Source organism: Callithrix jacchus, chromosome 18 (genome assembly GCF_049354715.1).
Source record: "Callithrix jacchus isolate 240 chromosome 18, calJac240_pri, whole genome shotgun sequence".
NCBI classification, from domain to species: Eukaryota; Metazoa; Chordata; class Mammalia; order Primates; family Cebidae; genus Callithrix; species Callithrix jacchus.
Genome location: NC_133519.1, coordinates 26,452,349 through 26,472,830, shown reverse-complemented (window position 1 = coordinate 26,472,830; position 20,482 = coordinate 26,452,349). Strand labels below are relative to the sequence as shown.

At 40.0% G+C, this 20,482-nt stretch overlaps 1 protein-coding gene across 1 annotated transcript in view; it reads left to right on the top strand.

Moving 5' to 3' along the window:
* Positions 1-20,482, top strand: part of PAPPA2 (pappalysin 2) — a 283,586-nt gene that overhangs the window by 201,145 nt on the left and 61,959 nt on the right. Inside the window, exons 15-17 of the mRNA XM_054247490.2 lie at positions 4,129-4,300; positions 8,097-8,274; positions 9,447-9,660. Coding sequence (XP_054103465.2) covers positions 4,129-4,300; positions 8,097-8,274; positions 9,447-9,660 — 564 coding nt within the window. The remainder of the gene's footprint in view (positions 1-4,128; positions 4,301-8,096; positions 8,275-9,446; positions 9,661-20,482) is intronic.

Here is a 20,482-nt window from a genome sequence, read left to right as displayed (position 1 = left end):
GACCATCTACATACTGTGATTTCTAAAGACCTACTGATTTAAACCTCCCTTGTGAAAAACTCAATCCTTTGGATTAAAACACTGACTCTTGTTAAAATGGAAATACCTGCGAATCACGTCTGACTGGGTCCATCATTTTCTTACCTGAGAACACGTTGTAATGTGGTGGGGAAAGAGCTGGAAACACAGATGGAAGACAAGTGGGTGTTGCCAAAAAAGGACACACACTGGGAAGGGCATCATGCAGACAGCAACAGCTGGATAAATATCATCACTTTGATTTACTGTTATTTAAAACAGAACTGCTCAAAACTATTGGACTGTTAAGATATGCTATGTTTTTTCCTTGCCTACCCTGCTGAGTAGCTTTTTGGCTCACTCTGGCCTCTGCTGCCAGCTCCTGAATTGGGAAGAGAGCAACAGGAAAACAACCTCATCCCATGGGAGATGACCCGGTGGTCTAGGCTGGCCCTGAGAGTGAGGGCTCTGAGATCCAGCCTGAGGATTTTCCTCTGACTTGCTGTGTGGCCTCCAGCCAGTCTCCAAACAGCTTTAGTTTCCTTGTATGTCAAACCAAGATAAATATCTAACTTCCCACTTCTCTGGGGCATTGTAAGGCTTCACTTCTGCCACTTTCAGTAAGGTTTGTCCAAAGACCATAAGAAGAAAGCTTTTAAAAAGTTTTAGTATGAATTACTTTTACTACTTATGTAGCATTAGGTAGAAAGGAGAATGTATCAGGAGGGTGGAATAATGGAGAACACAACAGCCTCACTCAGAGAAGCAGTGTTTGTAGTGGAATAGAAACACAAAAGGGGTTTTGGGGTTGGGGTGCAAGGGAGAAAAGTCTACAATTGGTACCAGATGCCATCAGAAGCTAATGACCTGACAAACTCTGTCCTCATAAAACAAATTCCTTAAAAAGGAAGCAAATGGAAATATAAGCTAGTGAAAGAATTTGCAGCAGCTGCCCTAAAACCATTTCTCACTTCATAAACAGGTCTGGGTTTGGTCCTTCTTTTTGGTATTGGTCTTATTTCATGCCACTTTTCCCTCTCATATTCTCCCCTGTCTCAGTCTTCTCCCATGTTGCCCCTGATGGACAGGCTTCTCACACTGGTAGTCATAGCAGTAGTAGTTCCCATCTTGAGGGAGGAAGGCTCATGCAGAGCATTTGTTTTGTGTCTTGTCTCAACAGGTATTTGTCCTCAATGATGGCATGGATTAATTGGCTGAAGTCACTCTTTTTACCTTAATTTCTTTCCGATAAACTGATGTGAACCAGAGTACTAATGACTCTCCATTTCCAGTACTTCCTGCTCAACATGCTGAAGAAGAGTTTATGTTTGGGACATCCATACCGTGTGGCATCTAGGAGTTATTTAGCATCACTAATGAAGCATCTTGCTCACATGCCATAAAGGATGGTTAGATTTTATCTTCCTTATCAGATAGATTAAATAAATACTTGAAGACAAAGATTTATTTCCTACATTGTATATCAGCATTGAATTTGAGGGGTATATCAGCATTGAATTTGGGAGGTTTATGCTGACTCATTATCACCCCCCAACTTATTTATTTCTTCCTTCATCAGGTCCCATAATGGATACTTCATCATCACAGGAAATAACCAGGGTTTAAACTTGAGGAAACATTTTTTTTCACACTGATCACCTCCAGTTCTTCCAACTCCTACCTAATAAACGTAGATAAAAGAAATGAGAGTATCACTGGCATATAATTTAAATCCCAAGGGCATAAGATAAGGGCCGCAACTTTAGCATGTTTAGTTAGAATCCACCCTCTTTGGGCTAGTTAAGTCAAGTCTCAATTATTTGAAGGCATTATGTGCATATTCGATGACATTTTGTTTTCTACTTTTTTATATTTTTGCCTAGATGTTTGATGAAGTTGTTGACCACTAACACAATTCAGGGGCAAACAGAGCACACTACTGATGACAAGACTCCTAGTAGTTGTATTTTTGGGCTAATAATTAGCACCACAGGCAACAACATCAAGAGCAAGAAAATATCTTGTCAGTCTTCCATACTAGACTACATATTCCTTAAGAGCATGGTTCTAGTACCAAAGGTACTCAGATTGAGGGCTTCCCAACAGTAAGTGCTTAATACATGCTTATTAATGAATGAGTGGAGCAAGATGGTTGAATTAGTGTTTAATGATATTTTCATATTTGAAATCCTCATTTACTATTATAAAGCTTAACAAATTTCTCATTTTCATAGCCATGGACTGACTTTGCTGTCTATAACATGAGCAATCTTAATTCAGCTAATTTTAATTGGGTCAACTACAGCATGGCATATGTTGAATAAAAAGTGAGTAAGAGTCAGTTTTCCTCTTCAAAATGTCCATAATCTAGCTGTGACAGTCACCATTTTGGAGATACTTAGATACTAATTACTTTGTGAATAAAAAGATAAATAAGTTGACTCATTAATTAAAGAATGAGAAAATGCATACATAACTATAACACAAGATAAAGCAAAAGAAATGCTAGGAGAGTTATTTTTTTAATTTCACTGGGAAGTTCAAAGGAAGAGGATATCTGAAGTGACTTCTTTGAGAAGAAAGGTGTCTTAGCTTATTTTGTGTCGCTATAACCAAATGCCTGATACTGGGTAATTTATAAAGGAAAGAGATTCACTTAGCTCATGGTTCTATAGGCTGGGAAGTGCAAGAAACGTAACACTGGCATCTGCTCAGCTTTCTTGTTGTGTCATACATGGCGGAAGCAAACACATGCAAATGTGCAAAACCTGAGAGGCACCCTCACTTTAAAACAACCCACTCTCATGAGAACTAACCTATTTCAGTGAGAACTAACTCAGTCACAACCACCACGTGAACAGCACTAAGCCATTCATGAGGGTGGATCCCTCCTTACAAAAAGATTCATGAGGGATCCACCCTCATGACTCAAACACCTTCCACTAGGCCCCACCTACCAATACTGCCACATTGGGAATCAAATTTCAACATGAGTTTTTGTGGGGATAACCATATCCCAACCATAGCAGAAGGCCTTTTAGAAATCTCAACAAACTGAGCAAAGGTACAAATGGGAGAACAAAAATATAGGGTGACTAACAGCAAACAGACCAGAGAGGCCTTTTGCAGTAAAGCAGTAGAGGAATAGCAACTCTGTGAAGTTGCCATACTTGTCCCTATCTTGTAGGGGAAGGAGCTGAAACACTTGGAAATGAATAACTCACTCCAAATCACACAGGTAGTAAATGATGGGTCCAGGATACAATTCCAGAGAGCCCAAGGCTAATGCCCAAATTGATAACCTCTACAGTTCTGCCATTGCAAGAGGGTAACACTTGTTTTGCTCCAGTGTAGTCTTGCTGCTGTTACGGTCTAGCCTGAGTCTAGATTGGCCCTAGCAATCCAAGCAGCAGTTCTCTGCTGAGAGGAAGTCTGTGGAAGCATCTAGCGTAAGATTAGGCATGAGACATGGATTCAAGATGTGTGAGTTTCCTCTTCCAGTAATCGGTTCAATTTCTGCTCAGCCTTTGCTGATATTCAGTGGTATGTACTGCTATGGCTTCGTGGTTGTCAAAATATTTCCATACCAATCGGTAAATTGGTGTTGCCTTATGTTATCTCAGATACCTAGTCCCTTCAGACATGGCCTTCTGTGTCACCTTGTGATCCAACATTAGAAAGATTGATGCCTGACATAACTAGGGGCCTCCAGGATTCACTCCTCAGCTTTGTCCTGGATTTGTTCTAATTGCTTGGAACCCAGCAATACTGGTTGTTAAATATTTTGAGTGTCATCCCATGATCTATTCATTTCTGAACCACACAGAACTTTCAGAATCTGTTCTCCACCTTATTTCATCACATTTGATCCTCCTGGAAGAAAGAGCCACAGAAACTGAACTAATTGTTACTATTTAGCTGTTATTTGTAATGTTTTTTATGCTGCATGGTGTTGGGTAGTAGAGAAAAAAGGTTATGAGTTAAATATTGGTTTTGGAGAAAAATTGTTCTCTCTGGTTTAGAAGCCCTCCCAGAAGGAGGTGCAAAGTCATTGCTGCTGTCTGTTGGTTCTCAACCAGTCCTAAGATACTTCTGTTTCTTTCATCCCAGCTGTGTCCATCGGCCCTGTGGGAGGCAGGACAGCTGTCCGTCATTGCTGCTTGATCACGCTGATGTGGTAAACTGTACCTCTGCAGGCCCAGGTCTTATGAAGTGTGCTATCACTTGTCAAAGGGGATTTGTCCTTCAGGCCAGCAGTGGGCAGTACATCAGACCCATGCAGGTGAGTTGAAATATCGTGATCACCAGGACCAAATTCCTGGAAAGGGGAGGTGTTCATACTCTTAACTCTGGCTACACAAGGAAAGAGCAGATGTTTTTAAACCATTTGAAAGAAAAACGTGGGGGCTCTAACAAGCAGAGGGAAGCATGGCTTAATAGAAATGCAAGGTATCTAAAAGTATGTACAGGGTTGTAAATTTTTCCTAAGGTGGGCAGTAAATGAGAATGTTTATTCTGTTCTTCTCCCTTGTTTGTCTTTCCGTCAGAAATCATGTTCCCTCCTTTTGCCTTTAAGATGAGAACACCACAATTCAGACATGTGTGTTTTCAGGAAAGATTGGTTGTAATCAACATGTCTGTGGTTCACATTGTCCATCCTCCAACAACCCTCCTTATAAAAAGACTGGAGAGATAGAACCCGATTTTCTTCCCAGAAGAATTAAAGCTGTTACCGAGGCAGAGATTCTATCGTGATTCTAACTCTGGCCAAATTTTCCAAATTTCTACGAGCTCCATTTCAAATTTTTACAGTACCATTTTCAGAATTTCAAGATGGTTTGGAGGTAGTAGAATATGTAGATTAACAGGATGGCTCAGAAGACAGATCAGAATTAAATTTTGGCTCCACTAAATATGTGTAACTTTGGGTTAAAAGAAAGTTACACATATATAGTGGGATGTGTAACTTTGGGTTAAAAAGAAAGAAATTAATCTCTTTAAGCTTGTTTTCACATTTTAAAAATGATAAAAACAGAGAACTTATCTGATTGAGTTATTATGATGACTGGAAATAATTTAAATGCTTTTGGCAAAACGATAAGTATACAGCACTCTAACTGTTGTCAGTATTAGGAGCAGAATGGTCATGTATTCTCAACTACGAATTCCGTTTTCCATCTTTCCTTTAGAGAGTCTTCAGTACCCTACAGAGAAATCGTAAACACAAAATCAACCATTAGAAAACATGACCATATTGTAACATAGAAAAAGGGTGAACTAGACAAGAGATGACTGTGCTCCAAGAAAAAACAGAAAGACGTGGTCTCATAAGGAAAGAGTGGACACACAGCTGGTAGCTAGACATCAGTGATTTACAAGGGTTGATTTTTTTTTATTTTGTGCCAATTGATTGCTGAACAGGTTGGAAACCTGTGGGAGAATTTCACTTGCTTAGAGGTGTGAGGATTTATACGTATGCTCTTTGGCTTCAGCTGGGTTAGGTTCTGCCTAGAGAAAAACGACTTTAATATACTTTGAGGCACCAACTTCTTGGTCTGTGATGCTTTAGTCAGGAAGGCGGAGCCTTTATTACCTGTTCTTCATCCATCCGGCTCAGACAAAGGAATGTCCACTCCGAAAAAGAAATAAAAAGAATGGAAAAAAATACAGGAACTGAATCCACTCATGATAAGTGGAGAAGGGGAGAGAAGAAAAGACAACATATGTAATTCATTAAAATTAGAAGCAAATTCAGTACAAAATGGACAGTACCTAACAGAGACAGGAGAAGCTCCAGGCAATATACGAAAAGTATGAGAGGCATTCTCTTTTTTTTTTTCTGAGACAGCCTCTCACTCTGTCTCCCAGGCTAGAGTGCAGTGGCGCGATCTCAGCTCACTACAACCTCTGCGTTCTGGGTTCAGGTGATTCTCCTGCCTCAGCCTCCTGAGTAGCTGGGACTACAGGCATATGCCACCGTGACTGGCTAATTTTTTGTATAAAAATACACAAAGTAGAGATGGGATTTCACCGTGTTGGCCAGGATGGTCTCAATTTCCTGACCTCGGATCTGCCCACCTCAGCTTCCTAAAATGTTGGGATTACTGGCGTGAGCCACTGCACCTAGCCTCGAGAGGCATTCTTTAAGTGACAGTGGCTAGTTGTGGTTAGAGCCAGACTTGTAGGCTAGGTTACACATGTGAGGGGCAGCGTCTGGACTGAATGAGGGTGGGAGCTCCTCCTTTGACAATGGCTCAGTAAGCAACAGCACTGTTCAGCTGACCAAACGTGTTGTCACCTGAGGCTGACCCCGTGAAGGAAATTATACATTCCCTGCTTGTCATCACAAGACTCTGGGGATATTTGCTTTTTGTTGACACAAGAATTGAAACTAAACAGAAAAATGTGTCTGGCTTTGAATTGGGTCCTTCTGGCAAGCAATAGGGAAACCCTGGGAGGCAGGGAGGAGCAGGTAGCCAGGAGTTGGCGTCGGGGTGACAGGTGCCTTCAGCAGTCATTTTACCTTTGGCTTTGGTGCCACTGTGGTTTCCTGGCAGGATGGCTGCCTCAGCCATAGAAACTCCCCTCTCTGTCTTAGGCCTTTGATAATCCAGTAGGTAGAATGTTGGCTGCATGTTTTGCAAACAAGCCATAAGCTTCTAGGTCTCCAGGTACTGGCTTGTTACATTCCCCTACCCTAGACACCTTCTTCTCCTACCTCCCCCTGTTCTGCTGGGAAGTCCTGATCATTTTTCAAAGGCCAATCCTGTATTACCTGCTCTGAAACTTCTCCTACATGCTCTCCTCCCTGACCAAGGATGGCAGATCCTCCTCCAGCTCCCAAAATGCTGTTGTACCATCATAGAGGAGCATGCATTATACAATATAGCTTTATTGTTGCATATTTATGTTTTCTTACTTTTTGATCTCAGTTTTCTACTTATGTTTCATGGTTTGCAGTCTTTATATTGCATTCTTTCCAATTGTTACAGAAGGGGATAGGATATAACAAACAAAAATGTAGCTCTAACATTTTCCTTCTTTACTTTCTTTTCTGCCTTCCTCCCTCCTTTGCTCCTTTTTATTCTCCTTCCTTCACATGTTTTTGAACCATTGTTTCAACATGCAATTTGCTTGCCTGATAGTTTTTTTAGCTCCTGGAGAGTATCTCATTTAGGACAGGACCTGGCCTTCCTAGGTGCTCAATAAATGTCTCTTCATTGAATTAGTAGCAGTGTGCTCTAGGGCTACCCTACTGAAATGACAGGCCCTAGGAAATGACTGGACTCTCTCACATTTAACCACAGGTTTGGAAGATTCCTCGTATGCATTAACTCTCACCACTATTCTCAGTGGAGTTAATTATTTTCAGCAACATTATCAGTTGGCTTATTAATAAGAGTGCCAGCAGGAGACAGATGACATATTCGAAAGTGGGCAATTTGAGAGAATTTAATCAAGGGACCACTCATAAATGTGCAGGCAGGATATGGAAAAATCACAGGGAGATGGTGTAGCGTCCCTGGTAAAGAGGGTCAGTTATCACCCCTAGGCCTGAAAGGTTTACTGTAGGAGTGCCGAATCACAGGAAGAAGGAGACAAAACTGTGTGAAGCAGGCTTCCAAAAGATACAGCCAACCCGCAGTGACCCTTGAAAGAAAGTGGGGAGAATCAGCACGCTGGCACCCATCTTCTCCTCTCCCTCTCCAGGCTCCTGACACCAGGTCCTGAATCTGAATGCAAGCACAAGTCAGAGGCATGAAACCCACTGGGGTCAGTTTCCCTGGCCCAGAGCAGGGTGGAGAAGGGAAGAGAATAGGTCTGGAGAAGCAACTGGAAAGCAGCTTGCCATTTAATGATTCTCTGACACTAGTAGGCTGCTTTTATCAGCATCATACTGAGTATTGTAAGAATGTATGTTAAAACAATGAGGCCTGAAGAAGGAGAAAGGCAAAAAAAGTTTTTCCTGTTTTAAATGTTTGGACAGATAATTACCAAGACTCTTCTAAAGCCTGGAAACTACTCTGATAAGCCTTTTAAAAATGTGACTTTGACAGAAGCAATTTCTCTGTTTCTAGAAGGAAGTTCTGCTCACATGTTCTTCTGGGCACTGGGACCAGAATGTGAGCTGCCTTCCCGTGGACTGTGGTGTTCCTGACCCGTCTTTGGTGAACCATGCAGACTTCTCCTGCTCAGAGGGAACCAGCTTTCTGAAACGCTGCTCAATCTCTTGTCTCCCACCAGCCAAGCTGCAAGGTATTGTCTGGCCAACCAGGAACTGTATGCAAGTTCTCTTTAGTCCCTCACTCTTGAGGGTATATTGGGGTTCTTTCCTTTACCCTGACTCCTTTCCCATTTGCTCCACGGTGTCAACATCTTCTGATAACTCCAGAAAAGTCTCAAAGGGCAACACCGTTCTTTGTCCCCAGCTACTTGAAAGGATGCATTGGCTCAGATTCTCATGAATGAAAGAATCAGAGACTTTTCTCTATTTTTATTTGATGTTGTATAGCCCAGAGGCAAGCCTACTAGAATGGTTGTCTTGATAATATTCATAATTAAGCTACATTTTATTGTACACATTTTAAAATTTAATATTTACAACCATCTTCAGAGTAATTGGTGAATTTGTCCCTGACTTTAGTGCTGCTGGGTAGAGATGAAGGTGGGGTGGAACCTGCTCTAACTGGCAGCTACTTAGAATTTGGTGTGCCTAACAGCGACTCAGAAAGCTTGCTATAATTGCAGATTCCTGAACCTTTCTCCAAGAGATTCTTGCTTAGTGAGTCTGGGGTGAGATAATAAGGCTATGGTGAGTAGTTCATGGATTGCATTTGGAGAAACCATGAATTGCACTGAGGCATATGGTATAGTGTTTAAATACAGAACTCTGCATCCAAACTACCTCTGTTCAAACCCTGATTCTGCCCCTTACTACCTTGGGCAAGTTACCAATCCCCAATTTCCTCATCTGCATAATAGGGTATAATAATAGGATCTATTTCATAGGGTTGTTTGAGGTTTGAAGTTTACACAAGTTAATACATGTAAAATGCTTAGAACAGTGCCTGCCATATAATAAGCACTATAAAAGTGTCATCTATTATTATTTTAATGCTTTCCATGATACTTTTTTATTGTTTGTAGGTAGGAAAATAAGTAATGATTTAGTTGATGGCCATTCTTTCATCTGGGTCAAGGAAGATTTCTCTGACCTCTGTTTTATATAAGAGCATCACACTGGATACTCCATAAGTAATAAGATGCAGGACAAACATTTGGCATGGGATTTTTGACATGCTGTTCAAGAAAGAATAATGTGACTTTTGAAAGACGCCAGTATGTTGAGAGGTTTTCATTTTATCTGCTATTATTATCTCTCTGGGGTCTCTGTTCTGAGCATCTCTGCTTCTCTTTCCTGGATTCAGGACTGAACCCATGGCTGACGTGTCTCGAAGATGGTCTCTGGTCTTTCCCTGAAGTCTACTGCAAGTTGGAGTGTGATGCTCCCCCTGTTATTCCAAATGCCAACTTGCTCCTGCCTCACTGCCTCCAGCCCAACCACGACGTGGGCACCATCTGCAAATATGAGTGCAAACCAGGGTACTATGTGATGGAGAGTGCGGAGGGTAAAGTCAGGAAGTAAGTTGAATTGTTCCTGGTCTTTGCAGTTCTACCTACCTCACTGCTCGTTATGTTTGCCTTTCTGTACCATCTCTCTTTACCTACAGGGATATATTCTCCAGTCATGACAGGCAGGGGACCTGCTGTGCTTTCTGCAAACATATTCTCTCTCCTAGAAGATCCCACAGTCTCACTTGCATACTTTTTAAAATAGTTTATGCCCTAATGATCGCTTTCCTTGAAAATAAGAGTTAGCAGTGTCCCAAGTGTTATACATGTTACCTGAATCCAACTCTGTGCTGGCATATCCTTGTCAGTCTAGTTTACAATTGCAGGCCTGGCCTAGTCCCCAGTACAGACACCTAGGAGCTGTCGATATTGGGAAGATTCCTTTCTCTGCCTCAGTGTTCTTTTCTGTAAAAAGGGGATGATGATAATCATACCTACCAGTTAGGGCTGATATAGGAAGTAAATGAATTATATGAATAAAACATAAAATTTAGTAAACTTATTTTTAAAATATGAAACAACTCATTTGACTATTAATATTGTTATTATGTCTTCCTTCTTTCTCCTTTCTGATTTTTATGTATATGCACTCCTAGACCCATGGCCAGAAACACTTTTTTCCCAATGTCATGGGGGATCTGAAAGAACAAAAGCTTTATAATGTAATTTAAGAGGAAGGGCTTCCAAGAGAGTCATCTTGGGCTTCAAATCCTCATCCCTCCTTTATCAGCTGAGTTACATCGGGAAGGTTGATTAACTCTTCGGGTCTTGTTTTCTTCTTTCCCTCTAGGTCTCCTTTTTATCCTTTTAAGTTTAAGATAATGCTTGCATCAGTGTTGAGTTGAAGGATAATTCAGCCTTCAACTCAATATCCAACTCAAGGTTAACTCAATATCCAGCCCAGTGCCTGACTTGTGCCAATTACTCAATAAATGGTTTCAGAAAAAGAAACTTTTTCTGAGTGAACAAAAATCTTTCAGAAAAATTAATTCCTTGCATTTAGGAAATAGTAGTTATTCTTTCTCTACCATAAATTATGTAGGTACAGGAGAAAACCAAATTTGCTTCTTACCTAGCACTTAGTTCAAAGCCTGTTGACGCGTATTCTTTTAAGATTTTGTTTTTGAACTAACAAAATCCCAGCCATGGTATTGTCAGTGATGCCAGGGCATACAGCCTTTGCTTGTAAGCTACGATGGTCTAAGGGGACAGAAAACAAACTAGGAAACCGACTATCTGGCTCACACTTATCCTTTCTCTAGTTGATCTCCCACCCATGTTAACATTTGGCTAATAGAGCAATGGCCTCTCCCAGGGCCTTCCACTCTAGAAAAGGCCCAGGCTAATATGTGGGAGGGGAAGAGCAAGCCTATACCCTGCCCCCTCCACCAGAGGGAAGGGTCAGACTGATTAGAACATAAACAATACTGATGAAAAATTCACAGGAGGCTGCACTTTCTAGTTCAGTGGGCTCTAGCAGGTATAGTAAACAGTTTTTGACAACCAAGAGCACATTTGCATGTGATTTTCATAGCACCTAGAAGCAATTTGCATAGGCTCGCATTGACAGGCAGTGAGTATCCAGGTAATACTCAAGTAAAAATGTTATTACAATTAGCCTGAAGGCTGCTGTTTTCTTGCTTTTTTTCTCTCTTATCTTGCCTCCCTTTTCCACACCAGCCACCTCAGATACCTGCAGAATAAGTACCATGAAGAATAAATGACCAGGGGGCCAGAGAAATGTCTCAGGACCAGGAAGAATTAAATACAGCAAGATCATCACCAGTTTTCTGGGCCATATCTCAGCTTTATGTTGGGAAAAATGAGGCCTGTACCCAGAACTCTGGGTGGAGTTCTGGTTTTGAGGGCCAGTTTTGGACACAGCTTTTCTGACTGAGAAAGTGGATGCTTGCATCACAGTGTCAGCATCAGTTTGTGCTTAAACATTGACATTCAAAATCACCGTGCTGAGGAAAGATTAAATTATTTGCCACATGTGTAAGCCGATTAAATCTTAGTTTACGCCTGTTTACGTAGCAGGTGGTGGATTGGTAATCAGAAGTTTGCAAGTCTGGCATAAATCTCTGCCACTTGAGGCTTATGTTTACTCAGTGAACTATGTCAGTCTTGTTCCTTGCATGTGGAAAAAGCCCAGTATTGTATAAATGGAGCCCTCAACTTCTTTCTAGGACGTGCAAGCACAGAGAGAGGGGATTGAAAAAAGCAGAAGGGAAATCAGCCCAGAGAAAATGGTCACATGCTAATTTTATGCTACTGTACAGTGTAGTAAAAAAAACAAAACAAAAATCTGAAGGTTATATTTGCAATTCGTTTATACAATCCTGAGCAAAATACTCAATATCCATGTATCTCAGTTTTTGCATCTATAATATGGGAAGTAGTAATTATTTCTATCCAGCAGTGTTGTTTTAAGGCTGAATGTCAGGCAGTGTCATGAAAGCATTTTACAAACTTTGAAGTTTAATACATATGCTATGCAAGGTATTATTTTTGTTCTTTTTTTTTTTTTTTTTTTAAAGAAGGAAACAATTACTAAAATGCCAGCCAAATACATTCCCTTCCTGCTTCTTCTCAAGTCCACAATTTCAAGACAAAAGGATTTGACTTCCTCTGAGATCCCTGTTCCAGCTTTGTCTCATTCTACCCAGGGATGGCAGGGATGGCATGTTCATCCCCTGCATGCTCTATGCTGTCTCTGGGTTAGGAATAAAGACAGACACATGAATACAACCTGGGAAGTTCAACCTCAAAAATGGAGTCAGGATCTTTGTAACAGCGTTGTTGGTCACACCCTCCTTCTTGAAGCTCTTCTTCCTTGATTCTCTTCCATTTTGCTCCTCGATGTTCCTTCTTCCTGTCTATCCTCAATTTCCTTTTCTTGCTGTTTTTCCTCTGCCAGTTTCTTCAAAGTTGATGTTTCTCTGAGTTCTCCTTTCCAACTTGTCAGGCACGAAGCTCACTCACCCTGTAGCCTCAGTTACTATCTGCATGCTGATGATTCCTAAATTCATACCTGCCACTATAGTATTTTCCCTTAAGGGCCATAAGGCGCATAAGACCAACTGCCTATGGATATTGCTACTTGGATACACCATCTATATCTCAACTTTTAACTATGCAAAATGGAGCCTATTGTAATTCCTTTCAAATATACATATCTTTCTGTGTTGCATGAAGCTGGTTGAACCGGTTGCCTGCACATCACCTGAGACTCTTCAGTGTCCATCACCGTTTCTCAAATCAGTTTATCAACTCTGGGTATCATTATCTTACTGACTCAGATATGCTCGTTTCTCTCCATTCCTGCTGCTGTGGCTCTGTAATAGACTATTATCATATTTCATCTCTGAACTGATCTTCTGTCTCCAATCTTTTTCCCTTCAACACATTCACCATTTTTTAGCAAAAATCATCCTCAAAAAACTCAAATTCAATTATGTATTTTCTCACATAAAAATGAATGACCAGCCTACCTGCCACTTTATTAGGGAGAAAAAGCTGAATATTAAGATAGTTTCAGTGTCTACACAATCTAGCTATGCCTTGCTTACTTTTCCAGCCTCATTGCTTATTATCTTCCTGGGAGACCACTTCCCTTCAGCTCTTATACACACTTCTGTAGCATAGGCTCAAATGCTACTGAACTTCTTTTATATATTCATGAAAGCCATGGCAGTCGGGGCCTTCGGACGTGTAATTCCTTCTTTACAGAGCTCTCCTTGACAGTGACCTTTTGCTTGTCTAACTCCTACTGTCTTATTTTTAGCATAGATGTGGTGTTGCCCAGGAAGCCTACCAGATCTGCCCAGACTGTAGGGCTCCTCTCATAGGCTGTCATTGCACACCAAACTTCTCTGATGATATCATTTATCTCACTGATTGCAAATGATCTGGTTTCTCGTCTATATTCGCTAGTAGACTGAATATTTTGTTTAGCATCATGTGCCCAATGACTAGTTATTTACTGGCAGGTATTCAGTAGTTTCTGAATGGGTGAAAGCATTGCATTTATAAGCAAACCTATGATCGAATTTTGATGTCAAAGTTGATGCTAAAAATAGTGAAGGAAAGAAGAGGTTTTTCTAGGATGTGATAGAGGTCTCTATTTCAAATGCATTAGAGTGAATGAAAACTAAACACATATGTAATATTTCTTCTAGAAATTATCTCAACAACATAGAATGGTCATTCCTCAAAGACAGTTTCAATTTCATTTATTCAACATTTATGCCTGATTAATACCATTCTGTGCAAGTTAATGGTAACAAAAAAAGGATTACCTCTCAACAAGCTCACCAGAACAATGCTTCTCAGTACTTGGCTGCTCATGAGAATCACCCGGGGAGATTTAAAAAAATCCTAATGCCTTGGTCACACCCCAAAGCAATTACATCAGAATCTCTGGGGGTGGGGCCCAGACATCAGTATTTTCCAAAACTCCCCAAGTCACTACAAAGTGTAGCTAAGGTCAAGAAGCACTGGTCTAGTCAAACCTCTGTTCCTGTTAGAATAACATCAGATATGAAATTTTGACTTTCCTGAAAGATCCAGAATAGTATTTTTCTCTTTTTATAATTTTTGTAGCAGCACTTTTGCATGGTAGATTTGAACATGTCTCCTTGAGAATTTTCTAAATTTTTGAGTGTGAGAGAGAAAATAAAAGCAGAATTGTAACTCCTAAGGGGTTGTAAAGAACATATAGTTTCAGGAGTTCTTTACTCCTCACATTGTATAATACACACAAATTATCCTTTTAAGGCCCTTTCTTTTTCTCCCATGCAATTTACTTCTACATACACATCATCATTTATCACTTCTTTGCTGTTTCATTAACCTGATTTCCTGGGAAGCTAAAGCAAGTGTGTTTGAATTACATTTTATCAATAAGACCATATTATATTTTCCCTTATCTTTCACTTCCATGGTTGCCTTTTCCTCATTATGTGTTATCTTTATGTGTGAAGGTTAGGTTAATGTCATTAGAGCCCATAATTAATTTAACTTCTAAATGATTCAAAACTTCCAACTTTAGCTTAGACAATCTCTGTTTCTATAAGTCATTCGTCAAGGTGCCATCTGTAAGATGCTGTAGTCTCAGATCTTCTTGTGGGTAATTATAAACATCCATCCTTTCTGAGGGTTGCCCACAGCATCAACTTTTCCAAAGTACGTAAATCTGTTTAAGTTCTATAAACACAAATGAAGGTCAAGGCTGAAATAAATAGGCCTCATATTGTGACTATTTATTGTTTAACAAATGTTTGGTTGGTGAATGCCTTCAGTGGAGCCGTGTCTGATCTAAATTGGGTGAGAGTTTGAGATGGGCTGGAGCTGGGCATGTATATTTGACCCATTTCTACACACATAGAAAAATTGGTGCTGCAGAGTATTAAAAAGCTTAAAGCCAATTTGCTGGGCATGGTGGCTGGTGGCTGGTGCCTGTAATCCCAGCTACTTGGAGGCCAAGGCAGGAGAATTGCTTGAACCTGGGAGGCAGAGGTTGCAGTGAGCCAAGCTCATGCCATTGCATTCAGCCTGGGCAACAGGGAGAAACTCCATCTCAAGAAAAAAAAGAAAGAAAGAAAGAAGAAAAAGCCTAAAGCCTGGGCTCTGGTTCTGTTCTTTTGGTTTGATGAGGATGACTATGGTGACGATTTGTCACTGTGTGCTATATATGCTGAGTATTTTGTACACAACACTCCATACTTTCTCATGACAGTAATACATTTTATCATAAACAAAATAATAGCATAGTAGAATGTATTATTATATAGTAGTACATAATTTGATATAGTAATTATAATATTTTAGTATATTATTATTATCTGCTATTATAGATGAGGCTACTGAGACTCAGTTTGGTCAAGTAGGCTGCCCATGATCACTCAGCCAATAAATGGTAAAATTAGGATGAAAACCATTCTTACTCCAACAATTGTGCTATTGACTAATAAAGCTTTTGGTTTGAGTTAATCACTTCATTTCTCTAAGCCATTTTCCACATTTGTAAAATAAAGCGAAATAACTGAGTGATTTCTAGCTCTAAAAGTTTCTATTTTATTTTCTATCTCAACAGAACCAACGAAAAGAGCCAACACTTTGGTAAAACATCATTGCGAGAAGTGGTAGATACATAACAAATTTATTACCATTAGAATGAAGCAGTGATATATTAAAACACAAACGCTACACAGGCATGGACTCAGCAGACAATCCTTAGGGCACTGTTAGAGTAATACTTGGAGAACTTTGGTCTGCATGAACAGCCAAGGTTTTGCTCTTTCCTTCTTGATGGGTTTTGGTCCATTGTTATCCATTCACATCCAAGAAGACTGGATCTAGTTCTCTCTTGAAGGTAAAATATTGAAAAAACTTTTTTAGAATTTCTAGAATTAAGTTTTAGAATTAAACACATCCCTAACATTTCTAAAGAAGGTAATTTAATCAAATGGCTACGAAGGGTTTTCTTAGTCCAAGATTCATCTCCTCATTTAGCAGTTAATTATACAGGCTCTGGCATTACTGAGATCTAAATTTGAATCTCAGCTCTGCTATTTATCAGCTTTTTGACCTTGAGCAAGTTACTGATCTGCACTGTTCATCAATATTCTAATGGACAGGATGGAAATAACAGGTGTACATACAGGTTTTTGTAAGGAATAAATGAGATCATAGATGCAAAGAACTGAGCAGAATTTTTGGTCATATTAAGCTTCAGTTCATCAACACTGCTGCTGTGTATTCTTATTACCATCATCATCATCATCATCATCATCATCATTTCTACCAGGCTGATGCCACTTAGAAATACTCTTGCTGTTTGGACTATCCTTCTGGTACAAGAGGGAAAGTTCTTCTTTAACAAGGAATACACTCAGCTACATTTTATCAGTGGCTATTGTCTCTGATCTGTGGTTCGTTCCTATGCTGAAAACAAAGCAAAGCATAACAAATTCAACAACAACAACAACAGCAAGTGAAACAGCACAGAGTCCAGGAAAACTGGAACTGGCATTTGAGGTCAGAGGTACAGGTTTTCAATTACCAGTGGAAAAAGTGCATTTTCCTTGCGTATGAAAGAAAACACACACCAAAACAGAAAGTTTATTAAATTTAAAAATATATACTATTCTCTCCTAATTAGTACACTCTCTGTCTGCTTCATATCATCCTGCTGACGACTCAAGAAGTGACCAAGTACTACAGTGGCTTCAAGTAGATTATGAAAAGAAAATGGGGGAAAGAGGGGAAAAAGAAACAAAATAATCAGCAAGATAGGTCTGAAAATAATTTAAACATTAGGATGAGCAAATAAAGTCAGACTAGTCTGGAAGGAGAAGGGCAAGGGCATGTCCTGGAGACATTACCCAGATTTTTAGGCTCTTGATATTTTTTGAACCATAGCTTGAAACTCTGGAAGATTCAAACTGATTTTCTTCTATCCTAGGAAGGGAAAGAAAGACTTGGTCAATAAACTGAAAATGTGCAGTTAAGGCAAGCTAAAACTCATTAAGCATTCTGGATTCATAGTTTTTAAAAAGTTATCAAAGTAATCTACCTAATTGTTAAGCTCTGTGTCATAATGGTATGCCTATACAGAGGTGATACGAGCTAAACCTATACACATATATACACATGTTCTATCTATGATTGCTCAAGGAAAGAACACACTTTAATCTCTATGTACACTTACGCATCTGTGAGAAATAGAAATTTGTTTTCTTTCCATTCAGCCCTCGTCTGGCTTTATAATTAGTGTTTATAGTAAATACGTTCAAAATTTATTCTTGGAATCCTCAAATCTCTTGCCATTGTAGGATAATGTAAGCTTTAATGTAATTTGTTATAGCCTCTTTTGGCTTCACAGTGATTGAACCTCTGCCCCAAGCCTTGGCCACTCACATACACACCTGAGTGCAGGCCATATCCTGGCTGCAGGCTTCAAGGGGCCTAGTAACTGGCATGTATGCTTTCACTCTAAACTCAGCCCCTAAATTTCCCTGTTACTTTCAATCCCAAACTAGAGAACATCATATTGTAAAACTTTCTGTTTTATAGTGACTGCGAATTTATCTATTAATCAGAGGAAATTTTTAAAAATCTGAGTAAAGAGCTTAATTGTTATATATAAACCAGTAGGACTTTATTCAACCCGTAACTTCATACCCTGCTGCTCTTTCTGGTCTTTCTTTGTCCTATTCCTCCTGTATCTCAGGCTCTGGCTCACCCTTTCTTCAGTCCATTGAGTGAATATTTTGGTTGTAGTTTTGCTTTTGCTCTCTAGTGATGGGGTCAGTCCAGGCCAAATTGATTCATAAACTGTCTCCTGAGGGATTCTGGGTGGGACAGAAATACGGAGAATTAAGTAGGGTGGAGAAAATGAGCAGAATGTTAACATTCCATATACACATCTCACACACACACACACACACACACACACAGAGAGAGAGAGAGAGAAAGAGAGAAAGAGAGAGAAGCAAGTAGCTGGGCAGATCTTCTGATCATGAGGGATGGCTAATAATTTCTGCTGCTTGCTGATCGTGGTCGTGTGCCATTCATTGTACTATACTTAAAATAGACTACTTCACATAATCTACTCTTGACCTGTGAAGAATGTATGACTATTCCTATCTTCCGGCCAGGAAAGCTGAGGATAACAGAGGTTAGGTAATTTTTTTAAAGTTAGAGACTTATTAAGTGCCAAGGCTAGAGCTCTAACATTAGTTTCCTGATTCCAAAGCACCTGCTTCCAGCTACTCTGCCACACTCTGCTGTATCCTCCTCCACTTCTCTTCCTGCTGGGAATCTCCCAGTGCAGCCCTTACATGTCCTTTTTAGGGATATTCTAAATGATGGGATTTGGGGCTCCTCAGTACAAATGCAGTAAGTGAGGAGAGGTAATTTATTTGTAGCTCCATGGGTAGGAACATGAGTGCTTCCATATTATAATATAGGCGTTGGCATGAGACTTATAATAGTGCAAATCCCTCCTCTGCCATCAACCAGTTAGATAACCCCAGGTGAGTTATTTTATGTTTCTAAATCTTACCTCATTTATATAATAAACATTTATACAGTCATTGAACTAGTATTTATTGATGGCTATTATGTACCAAGCATTGTGCTGTGCAATGGGAATATCAGAGCAAGTAATGCATTCCCTTCACCAAGCTCATATTCCATGGCGGGAGCTGATGATAAGCAAGTAAAACAAATACACAAAATACTTCAGGATATGCATCCTACGAAAGAAAAAAGATGCTTTGATTAAAAAAGAAAAAGAGGGGCAAAATAAGGATGCTCTGGGGTGGTGAGAATTATGCTCAGATAGGAAGATAGAAGGAGCCAGTCAGGAGAAGATTAAAAAATAGAAAAGCATCATGACTTTAGAGAATGGCACCAACTCTTGTGCCTGGAAAGGTCATGGGTTATGCTTGGGATTCTAAGTTCAGTGTGGGTGAGGCACACTAAGGAAGGTGAACATGACATCGAATGAGGTTGGAGAAAATGGGGCCAGAACACACAGGACCTCATAGGCTAAAGAAAGAAGTTTAGATATCATTTTTCATCCAAACAGAAACAATGAAAATGTTCTACACAGGGAAATTTATTTTATGAAAGTTCCCTCTGACTGGTGTTTGCTGACCGGATGGGAAGGGATCCAGAGAAGTGCGGTGTCCAGCTAGGAAGTGAGCAATGGTTGCTTGTGCTAATGTTTGTAGCTGCGGAGATGCTGATGTATAGAAACAATTTTCAGAAATACATGGGAGGTGAAGCAGGACTTGTTGACAGATTAGAAGAAAGCAGATGGGGTGAGCAAAAAGATGAGACTGAGAGGAAGTGTAGAATCAGTGATGGTTTCTAAGTTCCAGTCTTGAGAAACAGGGCAGATGATGGTATTGTTCACCAAGCTGGGGATGGTTGAGGAGACTAATATGTGGAGTGAGAGAATCAAGAGCTCTGACAACAATAGTTCCTATCACACAGTGGGTTAGAGGACAAAATAGTATAGACGTATATTTTTCTATACAGTAGTTAGCACTTAAGTGCTCTGCGTGTTATTGTTTTCTGTTATTGCTACTATTCTTGAGGGAGTACCCATTGGAGACACCAGATGCCCTTGATTGACAAAGACATGATAATTCTCTAGGACTCAACCAATCATACTTTTATTTTTTCCAATGGAAAATAAACGTTACTCTCGAAAATGCTACAGTGGTGATAGAAGAATGGGGTAGACTATGTTTGTCTCAAGCAACATCAATCAAACTTTCAGCCAAGTTTTGATTATAAGATCTTTATTTCTGTGAATGACGTAAGAAGCAGAAAGAGCTCAGCTGGCTTTTCAGCACTAGGTGGATACCATAAATTCTGGAAATTGGAAAAAGCACCTTCTAACTTGGAAATTGTGCTAATTTGTCTGGAGAAGTTAGAGGGAAGATAAATACAAACCTTCCTCCAACCCCAACTCCTTATGATACCATTTACAGAGTAAGGAAGAAATCACAGAGCAAGAACACCCAACTAAGAACCCTAGCCAAAAGGCTTGGTGCTTAGCAAAGACCAAATGGGACAGTCATAAGGCTTGAGGTGGATGATCTTTGCTCTCTGGTTTCTACACCTTACCAGCATGTGAAGGTAGCAAGGATCTTAGTAGTTTGCCAACCTGGCTGCACATAAAGCCTTCTGGCAAGTTTAAAGACACAGAGTCCTGGGCCAGTCTCAGGAGGTTTAATTCAGTAAGCCTAGCAATCTAGATTTTTTAAGTGGCTTCTACATAATTCCGATGGGATTGGTCTACATATGTAAT